Genomic DNA, 16094 nt, shown 5'->3' on the forward strand with positions numbered 1-16094 from the left:
GAAAATGCACTCAATACACAAGCTATTTTCAAAGGATGTTGCTGAAAACCCAGGATAATACAAAAGGAAGCTGAACAAAGATATAGTGAAACCTGCACGAATCGGCCCAGAGAATGCTTTTGATATCGACACTAAGCTTTTATTATGACAGAAGCTCTGCTAAAATAGAACTTTTTTTTTTTAATAGAAAAAGAGTTGCAGTGAGGTGTATGGTATATTTTCTCAAAGAAATACATATCTGCAGAGGCCAAAGTTACACCTTTTTTCCAACAAAGGCCCCCGTTTTTGAGAACCGTTGCTTTGTTATCCAAAAGTGAGCTTGTAACTGCTATTGATGAATTCTCAGCTTCAGCTTAACTTCCTGTTAAAGTGAGCCAAGACCACATTATAACTTGCACAAACAATGCATCAATAACATACAATGAAGAAGAGAGATGAGGCTTAGCTGCAGCAAATATGCTAGTGCTGTTATACTATTACAGTGCAATAGAGAGTGTCAGCGTGAACACCGAATGGTAGTGATAAAATGTTTGTACTGTAAGTATTGTATCTACTATTTACTCTTAGATACTGTCCCCTTCTTGCTGTAGTTTCTACTTCCCCAGATTTTCTGCAGTCCAAGTTAAAAATGAGATGTCCATTCAGATCCTGTAATATCTATCCTCCGGGCAGGAACAATCTTTTCGTTGGAAGTAAGTTGAAATGACAACACTGAACTATTTTTGAACTGTACTTGCCTTTTCTATAGCATTAAAACCTATGAAATTCCTAGTGTTTAAAATAAAATTTACAAGATCACAGAATTATTGGTGAAAATAATCTGTAAATCAAGAAACTTGACTTCTATGGCAATATTGTTCAGTTTATAAAGAGGATTTCCCAAAAATCTCCCTCCGAACTTCAGCAGAAAACTGCAATGAGTCTACCATCAACTTAGAGGCATCCTTAGTGATTTAATTTGGTTTAATAAAATAGAAGTTTAGTCTTTGAAGAAATACTTATAAAGTGCGCTAAACATCTAAAAAGATGAATGGGATGTGATATTGAAAAATTTACACTAATCACTTAGCCTTTTCTCTCAGCAAATAGAGCAGCTTTTTTCCAAAAGCAGGTAAATATATTAAATATCTGTGAAATCAATAACATTACAGGGACATTTTTATAGGGTGTTTTTTTTCTCTGTGTTCCATTGGGGACATTTCCCCAAACTTTCTGTCCTTAAGAGACAACAGGAAATTAATGCAAATATCTCCAAAAGGAGAGGAGAGTCCCCTCTTGTCACTGGAACAGGTGCCCCCATTGAATGATTTTCTTTCACCTCCAGTTACCAACATTCAAATGTGAAATGCTCCATTATCTTTTGTCCAAGGGCCTCCAAGACAAACTAAGACTATGAATGTTCCCAATGTGGACAGACAACAGTACAACACAGAATGACTCAAACACTTTCACACTCTATCCAAAACTAAAAAAGAAAGTTTTTAGCTATAAACACACCTTAATCTGCCTTATGTACATACCTTTTTCTTGTAACTAAGCCTTGTGAAGTCTTGCCATTAAGACAGAGCTAGTGCAGTTACATGAAAATATGCAAATGGAATATGAAATGAAAATGGTTCATAAACTCTGATGACAAAAATATGTAAAAAAAAAAGTCCTTAAGCATGCAAAAAAGGTTATTGAATGCAATGACTTTTGGACACAGAAAGAGGCAGTGGGAAAATTTACAGCAATTTCAGATAGAAAGGAAACCACCAACCACCAACTGCATAGTATGTATGGCCCAGTCTAATAAAACCACAACATCACTGAAACAGTGGGGAATGCAGACAATTACAATGCACTTGGTAAATTAAAGAACCTCATAAATATGCCCATGGTTGTTACTAAATAAAAAAGTAGGTGACAATAATGTTTCTGTGAACATCCTGGTAGAATGTTCTACGTGACAGATAAAGTACACTTCTCACCCGGGCTTGTTAGCGCTCCCAGTGCGCTAGTCGTTGTGGAAAGAGGGTTTGCATTGGTGGTGGTAGCTGAGGTTTGGGCTGCGGCTGCTGCAGCTGCTAAAGTAGCCAAATTCTGTAATTGCAAAGCATTCATGCCTGTGTGAGAGAGACAAAAGATACCTTCAGGGACAATGTTATGAAAATAATTAACTTGCTTTTTTTACACAATTGTCATGCCTCATGCAGTAAGTGTAAAGGTTTATCGCTGTAAAACAAGCAAGGTCCTCAATTCATTTTGAAATAAACAGGGTAAGATGCAAAAATGTATTTTTAAAAATGTACAAGTCATTTAAAAAATAAAAAGGCAACTAAAAACAGTGAATTGTGTAATTTTTAGAATTGCATAATCCTATCCATATGACTAAAATGAAAAACGTAGGGCATATTAAAAGAGTGGCAGGAGATCACTATTATGATCATCCGCCTGTCAAGCTATTTGCTATAGTTGTAAATTGCATTCACCACTCTCACATTCACTTGATCTATCTTATGTGACATCCCTGATGTTATATAGAAATCCCAACATTCTGCACTTTCCTAAGATGCCCCATATTCACCCACAAATGTTCAGCTGACAGTTACAGTTTTAGCTTTTAAAGCCACCACAATTGCACTGGAGGAGAAAGTGGAGTCTTTCCTACATCTGATACACTTTATACTTTTAGCTTGGTGGGTTGATGCTATAAGGGGAGCTCTTCCTTTAGTATGCCTACTGACAAAGGACATATTGTCTGAAACAACTTCTGGGGGCACATAATGTTGAGGGGCAACTTCAGACAAATGCATGACGATCAAACTTCTGTGGACACGCTATACCAACGTAAAAATTCAATATTGTACTGATAGACAACTTCAAGAGGGACACTGTACGAAGCAGTGATATCTCTAGGTACATTGTATTGAGTAGGCAAATTGTTCTTTCTTCTTCACATTTACTCATAGTATTTAAAATTCCACCAGTTCATATAATATGACTGCAGTCTTTAATAGCCTATTATAATATGTTGGTGGTCATTGAGAGTCTTTTGCAACATGGGAACAGGTTTTAGTAGTATCCTGTCACATGGGGGGAAACACATGTAAATCCAAAGTAGTCTCTTATAGCATTATAGTGTTAGAATTGTTTTGTAGGTGGAGGTTAGTAAAGAATTATGTTACTGAAAAAAATTAATAAAAACGTTGTGTCGGGAAAGGCTTCCTCATAGTGCAGATAAGGTTTCCCGGCACCTAAGAATATGCATGCGCAGACCAGCAACGGCCTGGTCAGATGTGCACAAGAATGAGTATAGGCGCACGCACTTGTGCACTTGCACTTACGAGTGTGTGCCTGTTACCAAGACTGGCGCCAAATGGCCTATTTAAACAGGACTACTGCACTGATGAATTGCTGTTTGGTCTGCAGCTTCTGTGTGTGTTTATCCTGATTCCAGTGCCTGACCTCTGATCGTGGCTTGCTCCAGGCTCTGCTTGTCTGCTACATGCCCTGACCTTGGCTTGTTCTCCAGATTCTGTCTCTGCTTAATGTCTCTGCCTGACCTGCCTCCACCATTGCTGACATTGGCCTGTGACCTGACCCCTCTCCTGTCTGCTGTTTATGCCCGATTTGCCCGTCTGTTGCTGACCCGGTTTGCTTGACCCTGCATCCTGTTCATCTAACCTGCTCCAGCTCCGTAGTCCAGCATGCTAACATTTGATACGTCTGCCTTCTGCCAGACTGTCCACTTCCAGCCTGCCTGCTGCCAGTCGTCTGCTATCAGTCTGCCTGCTGTGCCATCTATCTGCTGTCAGCCTGTCTACTGCCAGCCTGCCTGCTGTGACGTCTGCCTGCTGCCAGCTGTCTGCTATCAGCCTGCCTGCTGAGACATCTGCCTACCACTGGCTGCTCTGTTCCAGGCATCCTTTCAGCAAAGAGACAGCTACTACCTACGCAGACTATTGGACTGATCACAGCACTCATACCTCTGGTGGTTACTGTTCCACTTTCAGTGACCCCTGAGCCGGAGCGGTGTGAGAGGCCTTCCTCTGCATGTCTGGCTCACTACCAGTTATGTAACAGTTTGTGATTGAATTATGTTCCTGCAAATTGTGATAATATTACCATTCTCATTTTGTTTTAGTCACCCCTGTTATACCACATCTATTTAGTCATGTGCACTCTTATAGCTACAACCATGTTTTGCTGTATCAATGACACGTATGTCTAGGTCGTCCCTCTTCCAGATTGTAGATAGATGAGATGTAGGCATGCACTGATAGCAGTGGGTGCAAGAGTTTAAAATATTTCTTGTCAAGGGCAGCCCACAATTTGTCATTAATATATTATTATACATTATAGCCCTGTACATTACTAATCTATTGAAGTACACAAAAAAACCATGAGAGAAAATTAGATCCATTCATCTCCCTTAGGATATACCTCTAATCTGTCTACATATATATAGCAACATTTCCAGTCTCCTTCATTTGCAAATAGCCATTTTTGTTTCATATTAGGCAATTTTTCTTTGCACAAGTTGTTGGAAAAACTGAAGACAACAAATACAGGACTTCATTTAATACAAGATTAAATGACCATTAGCAGGCAACCATAAAATACATTTCATTTGTTTTCTATGCCTATTTCTGATTAGTTGCAATTGTTTATTGCACATCCAGTTCTTAGCAACATGTTATTAAATACTATCTTTTCCATTCTCTGTCTACTGTATATGTATTTGTATTGTTTACCTCATTTAATTACTTTAGTTCGGTTTAGTTAAGTACTAAAATATCAATTTGCTAATATTTAATACATTTTATATTTTGGCATATACACATATTTTACATTTATTATTTTAATTGAACAGTGAGATTTAATCATTTAAAATTATTAATTTTTAGGGTTGGCATTTACTTCACCTAAGGTGTTTTTTTTATCTTATTGTTCATAACCATTATCATAAATCTACATATCAATAAGTAAGAACAGATGTCACTTGTTACAAGTGCTTGCCAATCAGGCCTGTTAAAAAGTGACAGATGGGTGGTTATAAAACACTCTCACAAGGCCTATTAGCACTTTCACAGAAAAATTTTGTGGTGAGTCTGTATATTCACAGATGTCATCCTGTGAAAATGGGAGCTTGTTTACAAGTGTGATATGTGCATTTCTCCATATCAGATGCATGCTCATGCAAATTGGAAAACAGTTACCAGAAACAGTTACCAGTCAAACAAGTCCAATTTTTACATTTACAGTGATATCTGAAACCTTTTGGTAGACATAAGCTGAATAGCTACATCTGTTCTTAATACATCTTTCAAGAAAATCCCTATATTTTGCTACTTATATAAAATCTTTATTTCACAACTAAACATTTAATGCACCCATGACACGGGTGTTACAGATGAAAAAATGCTAGGAGGTGAAATTGTTTAGTAAAAAAAAACTTTGCAAGTCTCTTCTGCAAATAAAAACCTCCTTCCCTTTTTTATCTATTATTTTCTTATACACTGCCTGCTGTGCATATGCAGTGCTGTGTACACGTTCAGTTTCAGGATATCTGAAATATACTAAAAATGGTTTTAGATCATCAGTAATGATCTAATGGCTGAAGAGAGAAGATGCTAGATGGGGAAGAAAGACTAAAAAAGCAGCAGCAGCAGCAGCGAGGAGAGCTGGAAAAGGGTAAATGAATCCGTAATTCTGCGATAAAGTGCAAGTATGCTGTGCACCCTTATACATTATAGCAAGAGCTCCTCCAGTCCCACACACTGTAATTCCACTTTAAGTGTTTTCTTCAAGAGAAAGCAGAACAGAAGTACAACAGCTTCCTTCTATCAGTCACATATGTATAAGGATCTAAGACTGGCAATCTATAATTTGCCAGAAAAGCTTGAGGCCTGAGAATACTTGTGAAACGATATAAGCTGCTGTAGGCCACTAAGTTACAATCAGTTCTATTTTTACAGGCAGGAACATTCAGTGAGAATTAACTACTGACACAGTGATGCCAGTATGTTAATATATGGTGGTTATTGTTATATTTATGGTGGTTATTGGACTTTTGATGTTTGGTTATGCACATAAATGTGTGATGTTGCTCCTTATCCTTAATAGAGCTATTTTTTTTGTTTAGGTTGGTGATGCAAGAAATCAATTTTGATAAATTTTGTATAGTTGTATAGTAAATAGTTACTTGGGTCCTAACTGTTGCAGTTCTAGTGGATGTTACTGGTGATCTCTGCTGGAGTGGCATAGAAAAGAAACCACCTCATCTAGAAGGGCATGTAACCAGTGTGCTATAACAAGAAAAAGTAATTGTAATTCTGCTGTGTACATCATTGTTGCCCTGGAAGTCATAAAAACTTATGTTTCTTAATGAAACTTTGACCAAAAGGAATGCACACATTTTCTCTAAATGTGTTTGAATCTACATAAAGGTACATGCAAGATATATTTTCTGCATATACACGAACAGTGCTTCAAGAACCTTATAGTCATATGAGTGCCTAAATAGTACTAAATACAGGGATGACACCTTGTATCTCACCAGTTTATTCACAGCCATTTCAGTTAGTTATTTCCCTTACATTTCTTATCAGCTGTATGAAGAATGCTTGTAAATAGGGTAGTGACACCATTTATGTATTACCCTTGTTAAACTCTGTTCACCTGGAAGTCAGACTTTATATAAAGTCCTTGTGCTTTGTTATCAAAGTCTCCCAGCTGCAAAGCTAAAGGAAACAGCACAACAGGTGTTAAATAAAACATCAGGTCAGCACTGCACTGAGCCTTATTCAATATAAACCGAATATTCTTTTTTTTCTGTTAACAACTGTTGACAGCAACTGAAATTATGGGCACATCAACTAGACAGTAATGACCAGCATGTGGTCACCCAATAGAAAACACTCAAACCAAGAGCAGAACATAGCAAATTTCATATTTTCATATTTTTTATGTTTTCATATTTCATATTTTTTATGTTTTGTAAAAAGAATTAGCAAACAAAGTTGATATTTAACACTTTGAAGCAGTATTGGCAGAGTGGAAATCACTATTTTGGAGTTTAATGATAGTTCAAGTAACAGTTCATTAAAAACCCAATTAAGAGAATGATTATATGAATCTACTTTAGAGAATGAATATCACTGCATTAATTTATTCTCTCAGCCATTACACAATGAAACTAGCCAAAGATGAGTTGATGTCTTCCATAAAACAATCGGTGGGGAAGCATGTGCCTATTTTTGGCAGCAGTGGGCTCAGACCCTTTTCTTGGGAACTTGATTGGCAATTTGATATTGCAAGTGCATTTATCAACTTACGTCCTTGCTAATGAAAACTGGTATTGATCAGAACAAGCTGGAAAATCTGTGAGTGATAATACATTTTAGCTTTTAACTTTTGATAGTTGAAAGCATTTGTTATCACTATCCACTATAGCCCTCCATGACCAGACATATTAATTGCTCATTGGTAAGAGATTTATCTACTTGTTCAAAACTGACACCTTTACAGGACATTTATTTCAATTGAAGCACTAGTCAAAAAGTGCCTAAATCTCCTCTAAGCAAGAATTTAAAATATCTCATGTAGCCTTTGCCTAAGGGCTAGGATATATGTGTCAATTTTGCTCACAGCTACTGTAGCCAATGGCTGTGGTCCACCCCCCTTGCTTGTCTTGAGCCTTACTACTGTTTGGCAAGATCACCTATCTATTAATGGTTCAACAGAAAAGCAGCGTTGATGAGGGGGAACAGGCCAGAGTCTGCATTCATAGGAGTTGGTTGCTGTTTTCCAAAACATTGCATTCACTTGTTTTTGAGATACAAAACACAAAACAAATGGCACAGACACAAACAAAACTATTTGATATATGCAGTAAATCATGCTTAGGAGCACATAGGCCATTATACTACAGAGATAATGCAGCTGCTTTGTAAAAGTACAGACACCAACATTGGAGGCTTAACTCCTAAGAGCGTGAGTAAAGCAAAGCTCCACCCAAAAGGGGAATTTTCACTTTAAAGACTGGTTCCCCCTCTCCCCATTAAGGATTGGCACCTTTGGGGAGCGGGTACCCGAAATTGACAGGTACCCACTCCCACTTCTGCTGCGATCGCCTAGGCAATCAGAAGCAGAAGTTGTCCTCCTACCCTCCCTCCCTGTAGTCTTCTGGGGCATGTGACAGGTCCCAGAAGACTACGGGGTCATTCAGGAAGAGCAGCGCTCTTCGCAGATTCGCAGTGGGCACCCAGCTGTGAAGCCGCAAGCTGTCACAGTCGGGTGCCCACATTGAAGATGCCGGTGCCTGGAACATCAGATGACTGAGGACATGGACTGCGGGGAGGACACAGCAGGATCGTGGAACAGGTGAATGGTAGTTTTTTTAGCTGCTTGCTTTTATTTGTTTACAGTGTGAGTGGAACTTCGCTTTGGACATTCATTTGAGGACAATAAGGAACATATTGTGGACAGAGTACAAAATTGTTTTTAAAGAGGCATACATGTGTCTATCTATGTTAAATTAAAGCAGTTTTAAATAGGAAAGGGAAAGCTCCAGTGCTACCTATCAGCTGCACACAATACCATCCTAACATCTTTACCCTTGACGCTGTACAGGACTTTATGCCTTCAATTGTGCAACTTTAATAATAATCACAAAACAATAGTGCAGCACTAAGATAAATTAAAATGTATGTGCAATACAATAGTGCAATGCAAATATATCAAACTCTTATGTGTCACTTCAAATTGAAAAAATAAAGGAATCCAAATGTGAAGCCAAAAACTGAATTCAGTGGTTCTTCGATTATCCTCCTTTTTTGTGAGATAAAAGTTATTTCACCGCAGATATAGCAGAAATTATCTGCTTTATTCACACAAGTTCGAGGCATTACTGAGTAGTAAATAAGCATAAAACGAAATGTAAAGACGCTGTCGAACTACAATCAGCTACAGATACTGCAGCTTTTATGCAGTGAAGTGATGCAATTAAAGGCTAATATTGCATCATCTCAGTATACATGCAATTTTCTATTGGTCACCAGTATCAATTGCGCAATATGCAGCTGAAGTTGCATCATAATTTTGAATGGCTTACGTCATTAGATGGGTGAATATATCATAGAAACTAGAGCCAATCAACATTTTTTAGGGTCATTTTCGTTTTTAGCACCCCAAAATTATGTAAGATTAGCTAATTTTATGCCCAAAACTTTTTACCTGTTGAACAGTGTAACAGGAATGATTAAGAAAGCCTACAACTTGTATTTTGGCTGCAAGATAGGAGACCAGGACAAGAGCTGGGCACCACATATATGCTGCAATTCTTGTGGGACGGCACTGGAGCAATGGTTGAATGGAAAAAAGGCATCTATGCCTTTCGCTGTGCCAATGATTTGGAGAGAGCCAACAGATCATGTTAGTAATTGTTACTTTTGTATGGTGCCTCCAATTGTAAAAGGGCTAAATAAGAAGAAAAAGTTATCTGTGCACTATCCAAATATTCCATCGGCAATACGTCCAGTTCCTCATGGAGAGGGGCTACCAATTCATAAAGCACCAGAATCCTTCGTGGTTGAGTCAAGTGAGGAAGAACCTGAAGCGTGTAGTCACGTGCAGTTGTAAGAGATAGCCCTTTCCTCGAATACAAGAGAAAAGCCAAGAGAAGCAAAACCGACACAAACTGAAGACAAAACTAGTGAGAATCCTAAGTATTAAAATGATTCAACTTAGCTTATGGCTATAATTTTTCTTGGTAATCCTATGCAATATATTATGCCATTTAGGCTTTGTTATGTAGTCAATATCACTTGCTTTATATTTGTGGAAAGACATCTATCTATATAATTATTGTGCATTATGTAGTCATTACGCCTATAGTAGAAAACGTTCCGTTTACAGAAAAACTAGAGCCAATTGACAAATTTCATTGTTATATTTGAACTCAGAATGTGAAATTCAATAAGAAATGGATCCTTTTGTTTCCAAAACTGGCAAAAAATTAAAATTTGTTGAACAGTGTTATGAGGGAAATACCAGATGCGGATGTCAAACGCCACCAAAACCTCTTAATGATGAACCACGCAGCACATTGGTGGACAACAAAGGGAGGCTTACCAGAATCTTAATTGGGGGTCATATGATTCTGGTAAACCTCTCTTTGTTGTACACGGAGGTGCTGTGTGGTTCATCATTAAGAAGTTTTGGTGGCGTTTGACATCCGCATCTGTCATTTCCCTCATAATCGAAGAACCACTGAATTCACAGTTTTTGGCTTCACATTTGGATTTCTTTATTTTTTCAATTTATCAATAACACGTAAGTGTTTGATAAGTTTGCATTGCACATACATTTTAATTTATCTTAGCGCTGCACTATTGTTTTGTGATGTTTATTATACTATGTATTATAGAATCGTGCTATCTGCTATGTTTTTTGGCATCCAACGCAAGTACTAGCGCTTTTTTTTTTGTTCTCAACTTTAATAACAAGCATAGTATATCTGGATAGGCAAGTTTCATGTCATCATCCATGTTTTTTCATTTGAACGTTTTGTATTTTTAACATGTTATTTCTCACACATGGCATGGGAATGCTTCCAATCAGACCCGAAAACTCATTCTGCTACTCCTCATGAGCATGGAAATAAAACATGTGTGATACTTTTTTGCTACCTAGCATCATAGAGAGGCTCAAAAACCAAGTAGTATTTTCAGGATTTCAAGGGGCATAGAGTACACATTTAGTTTCCTTACTATCCATCACATTTTTGGAGACTGCTACAACAAAGGAAACTGGAAAGTGGTACAACAATGGAAACACCTGCAAAAAGAGACATGATGAATCTTTTGAAGAGTTCATGTTTTTGCCACAAGCTTTTAGAGAAAGGAAAAATAAAATGAAAATTTATTTTTCCCGACAAAGCTGTCATTTTAATAAGAAATTTCTCACACACAACACTACACATTCTACTAATCCTTCTGAGTATGGGAATGCCACATTTGTGAGACTTTTTTAATGTTTTGACTTACTGTATTACAGGTATTATGTACCTGGTATTTTATGCTGTGTATCATATAGTGATGCACTTCTGTGTGGCACATGTTTGTTTTATAAATTTGTTATGCCACTCTGTGCCTCTATGTGGTATAAAATTACAACCGCAAATGATATTTTACAGATAAAAAAGTGTAAAAAAAAAGTTCAAAGGCGTGTAATTAATAACACAACACTGCAAACACTGGCACTGGCTGCAGTCATCAACACTGGAAACACTGACACTGGCTGTGATCAGTGACATTGACCATACTGGCATTGGCAGTGATTGGCAGCACTTGAAACACTGGTAATGCCGATATATGTTTAGAAACCAAAACCTCTCAGCATGCTGTGCAATCTAATACCTAAGACTAATACTTTAGTGAGGTATGGTAGTGACAGAAGCAATCCTTTATGCAGTGGCCAGGTTGTGATGGACAGTAGGGACAATAGTAATGTATGTCATGCCTTATTCCAACTTTGCTGCATAGGTGACATTTTTGGCGGTTATCCTGTCTGCTTTGGTAGAAGGGATAAAATCAGAGAAGGGTCTTTCAAAAAGCCTACTGAGTGCATCAGATTGAAACAGTCAGGAGCAGGCTCTTCCTTGAATATTAGAGAAGTTATGATTTATTGATTTTTTAGGAAGGAGCCAGGTCTTCCTGAAAATTTATAAATGACATATGGAGTGTAGATGGCCAACTGAAATAAATGGATGAACAAGTTTCTGTACTAGCACCTTGATCACTGAGTTGCCAGAATGGGCTTTATTATCTAGTCACTGATAACCATTCTAAAATACCCCCTGATATAAAGGATACTGTTGATGCTGCTCCACTACAGTATAAACTGCAGTTCACACTGTTAACTCACACTCCGGTAGGAGCCAGGTCTTCTAGCTGTAAGTAATCATACACTGCAATCCAGTTCACACACACTTTGTTCGCACACTCAAAACAGGATTGCTATCCCTGATAAAGAAGGCATTCTATCCTTTCAAATACATTGGGTTGAGAGAACCTAGAGGTTGGAACATCACATGACTTGGGTGGAGCTGGCCCCCTACGAGAAACCAACACTGGGGACTTCTCTAAGTGTTATGCCTGAAGAATCTGACCACATGTGAGTGCATTTGATTACTTTTTATAGATACATTGTTATGCTCTTTTGAACAAGGAGGAGACAATATTCTTTATGCTAATATAGAAATGGTGATAGAATTCTTGTTAATGCTGACAAGCTGGATTGAGAACAAAGTCTTTCTGTGATGCGGAAGAGGAAACTAATTAATACAGATTTTTTTCTGGGATGTATTCATTTCTTTTTTGTGGAGTATACGCAGGGTCACCTCTGGGAGGCTACAGACAATTATTACTAAAATGCAAAACAATTCATTATGATTTGATACTGAATCCTGGGCATCACTGAAAAATATATAAGCAGATGGTAGATTGGATGTATGGACCAATATAATTAAAGTCAGGCCAATTTGTTCTGAAATGGGCTAGCATAACTCAAATCTGGATACAGGCATAAAGCTTACATTGTTCTACAATTAAAATGAATAGTTCTACTGGTCTCCTGCATTTCATTTTGATGTTTAGTGTTTGTTGACACAGTACTCCTGAATCTTTCACAGGGAATTTCGTATATATTTTATAATGTCAGTATCTTGAATATGAAACTCACTATGTGTCATGATACATTCCCACCCCCTGTCTTCTAATGCTGAGAAATAGCCTTTGATCTGTATGTTTTAGGGGGATGTAGAGAAGAGAGGGCTGCAGATAAACAGGTACAACAGACACTGAATGTAGGAGGAGTTGTTACATCTCTGTTTGTCACCTAAAGCTAGTCACTTCAGTGGGTACATGTTAGAGTTTACAACTACTTTAAAGCTCTTTTACTGGCTGTTAGGAATATGTAAATAATTTATTGTCCATACTCTGGGCACAGGTGCAACTTCATGGAATGTACAGTTTTAAATTTTTATGTTAAAACATTTCTTACGTTATAGCTGTACAGCTTAACAGCAAAACTTGGTATTTTCTGCATTTTCTGTAAATATGGTGTTCTAGGTCATCCTAAATCAATGCTGTACCATTTTATATATTTACATACTGGAATTCTGAGGGTGTTTTGTATTTTTACAACATTTTTAGACGAGGATTTACCTTTCCCATATATAAATTCATTTATATGAAATCTTATTTATTCCCAAAGTTCAATAGACAAAACTCATAATCAAAGATGTGATACAATGAAAGGTTCATTAAACTACAAACCTCCACAGTTAATTTCAGCCCTAGGTTTTCAGAAGAAACAAAACATTGTGTAGATAGCTTGTTTCTACATTTTAAAAAATTACCAAAATATAATGCAAAATCCACCATGTAGATATTTCAAAATATTGAATAGCATTCAAGGGTTTACTTTGTTCGTTATTATAGCAAATGCTAAAAGACTGAGAATGTGGTTATTTAGAGACAATGCTTAGTTTGAATATGCGGATATATTGTGGACATCATGATGAGACCATATTATCAGTAATTTTGCTTCCTCAATAATAAATTATATATTTATTTTTTTTTATGCAAAGACATAATGGTACTCAATGGGGTAGATAAAAAGATCCCCTGAAAAAAATGCTGATTGCTTTGAAATTGGTAGCATAATACATAGTAGTACCATACACAGTCAGATTAGGAGACTTAGTAAATATTTAAATAATTGTGAATTTGTGCTTTGACTATGTACTCTAAAGCATTTACATATTCTGAACAAACAGTACAAACACTTTAAAACAAGCCCTCATTACATAATGAATATAAAAGCATTGTGCAGAAATTAATTTTCAAAATTCACAACACAGGCTTTCAATTCTTAGCTCATTCACTATTGGCGGTTTGCAATATCTCTAATTTAATTTTAGCTCTGGTGTTGACCTTACATGATGATATTAGGCTACTAAGATTTTCAAATACTCATTAATAAATGCTGGAATAGGTATAGGAGCTTTGGCATCTCTATAGTTTAAGAAGAAGATTGATCTGTCTGATTACATTGCGCAATAGATATTTCCAAGACACAGTTTTAATTTGAAATAATTGCAAAAGTGATTTGATGTTCTTAGCATACAAAAGAAAAGTGTACCTAGCAAAAGAAATTCTAAAGGTATTAATTGATGTAACTAGAGTGGAAAGTTTTGAAAATCATAACAACATATAGCATTTGCCAGTAAATGAGAAAGCCTAAACATGGGCCAAACACATCAATAGTATGAGCTATCTCTGTTAATACAGGCTTAGAGATTTGAGATATACAATTTAATCATTAGTGTGCCAAATATTTCACTGCAGGGTCCCAATTTCAAATCATGGTTTGTAGGGTTGATTGCCAGGTAATGAAAATAAATAGGGTCATGGCATGCACCCCTTGCACGCACCTTTTAACCTCACAGGGTTAGATAACACCAGGGGCGGACTTACCATTTGGAAACGTGGACACTGCCCGAGGGCCCAGGGTCAGTAGGGGGCCCCATGAGATGCCCCTGGTAGCTTTTTCATAGGCTTTTTTGAGTTTGGGCAAGGACACAAGGGCCCCATGATCCCCTATTGCCCGGGGGCCCCATGAGTTGTCAGTCCGCCCCTGGATAACACTCTATTAAGAAGATCATGAGCCTATGGGCAGCATAAAGTATCATAGTCTAGCAAACACAGTTTTTTTCACCAGAGGAATGCCCATAGTGTAGTACTTTTTTAGATTCCTAGATTGTAAGCTTGAAAGAGCAGGGCCCTTGACCGCCTCGTGTTTTGTTTTGTTACTGTATTGTCTCATGTTCTGTCCCCCACTATAATGTACAGCGCTGAGCAAACCTTTTAGCGCTATATAAATACTGTATAATAATATAATAATTCCAGTCAGTGAGGTTAAAACAGGGTAAAATGCAGAGTATATGCAGCAACAACACACATTTCCGCCAGAGCCACGTGCAGATCCGGCGGCCATCTTTAATCGGGTTAGTGCTGCATACACTTTGCATTTTACCCTGTTTTAACCTCATTGATTGGAATAAAAGTACTACACTATGGGCATTTTTTGTGTGGCTCTTTCCTTAAGCTATTAAGCCTACAGATGACCCTCACCTAACCAGTATCCAGAGGAAGGGAGCCCTGTAACCAGGCTGAGCACCCATCCAACCTAAAGGGGACCTCTGGATGTCCATGGTGGATATATTTACATGCGCTTTTGGTGAGTGCGCAATTTCACCATTGTTTCCAAACACAAGCTTTTGAATTCTGCTACAAGGAGGGATCATTCACCTACACATATTTTATGAACTTTTATTTATTTTATTTTTATTATCTTACATCCTATGAGTTATTTTACTAGCGCTGCACTTCTTATGCATATGTAAATTTACTCATCATCAATATCCTTTAAGCTGCCTACTGTTATTGGAGTTACAAGACCCTAGAATTGATATCTAATTTTTATTATAATTTAAATGTGCAGCCAAAATTCCACCGAAGAATATTTTTAGGAAAGAGTGCAAAATGTACTGATGAGCAGCATAGCCACAGTTTTGCTCCAGCTTATTTTCCCTAATAAAAAGGCTAAAGCTGTGAAAAGACTTTTGTTGTGAACACAGAGATCACTGTGTTATCAAACTTAATGGATAAGTTCACCTTTCTACAAAAAATAAGAAATGCACATTTTTATATGCAGGTTAAAAAATGTGCATTTATTATTTTTTGTAGTAGGATCCTGTAAAGCATTGCACCAGCTACCACAGTGCTCACAATTTAGAACTACAAGCCGACACTGCTAAGAACACTGTGAATGAATGACCCAGCCGTGTGGGTGGAACCCCGCACTGCCACACTGTTTTGAAAAAAATGAGTTTGCACAGGGAACTCCTTCTCATACTTCTGTCACGGGGGAGGGGGGGATCAGGCAGTGAGGGCAGAATTGGGAACATGTTACATGTTGCACCCCAAAAATGGCTGGAACGTGTAACATGTTCCCAAAGGTGAATTTATCCTTTAAAGAAATGT

At 37.4% G+C, this 16094-nt stretch overlaps 1 protein-coding gene across 27 annotated transcripts in view; it reads right to left on the bottom strand.

The window, feature by feature from the left end:
* Positions 1-16094, bottom strand: part of CELF2 (CUGBP Elav-like family member 2) — a 639281-nt gene that overhangs the window by 45894 nt on the left and 577293 nt on the right. For 23 of the 27 annotated variants that reach the window (XM_089686480.1, XM_089686562.1, XM_089686390.1 and 20 more), the window contains one exon: positions 1971-2105. The exons of the other annotated variants lie outside the window; for them this stretch is intronic. In XM_089686480.1, the coding sequence (XP_089542606.1) occupies positions 1971-2105 (135 nt within the window). The remainder of the gene's footprint in view (positions 1-1970; positions 2106-16094) is intronic. 27 annotated transcript variants of the gene reach the window in all.

The sequence above is a fragment of the Staurois parvus genome, unplaced genomic scaffold, assembly GCF_062004578.1.
Source record: "Staurois parvus isolate SC_StPar_1 unplaced genomic scaffold, SC_StPar_1.0 ptg000019l, whole genome shotgun sequence".
Taxonomy (NCBI): Eukaryota; Metazoa; Chordata; class Amphibia; order Anura; family Ranidae; genus Staurois; species Staurois parvus.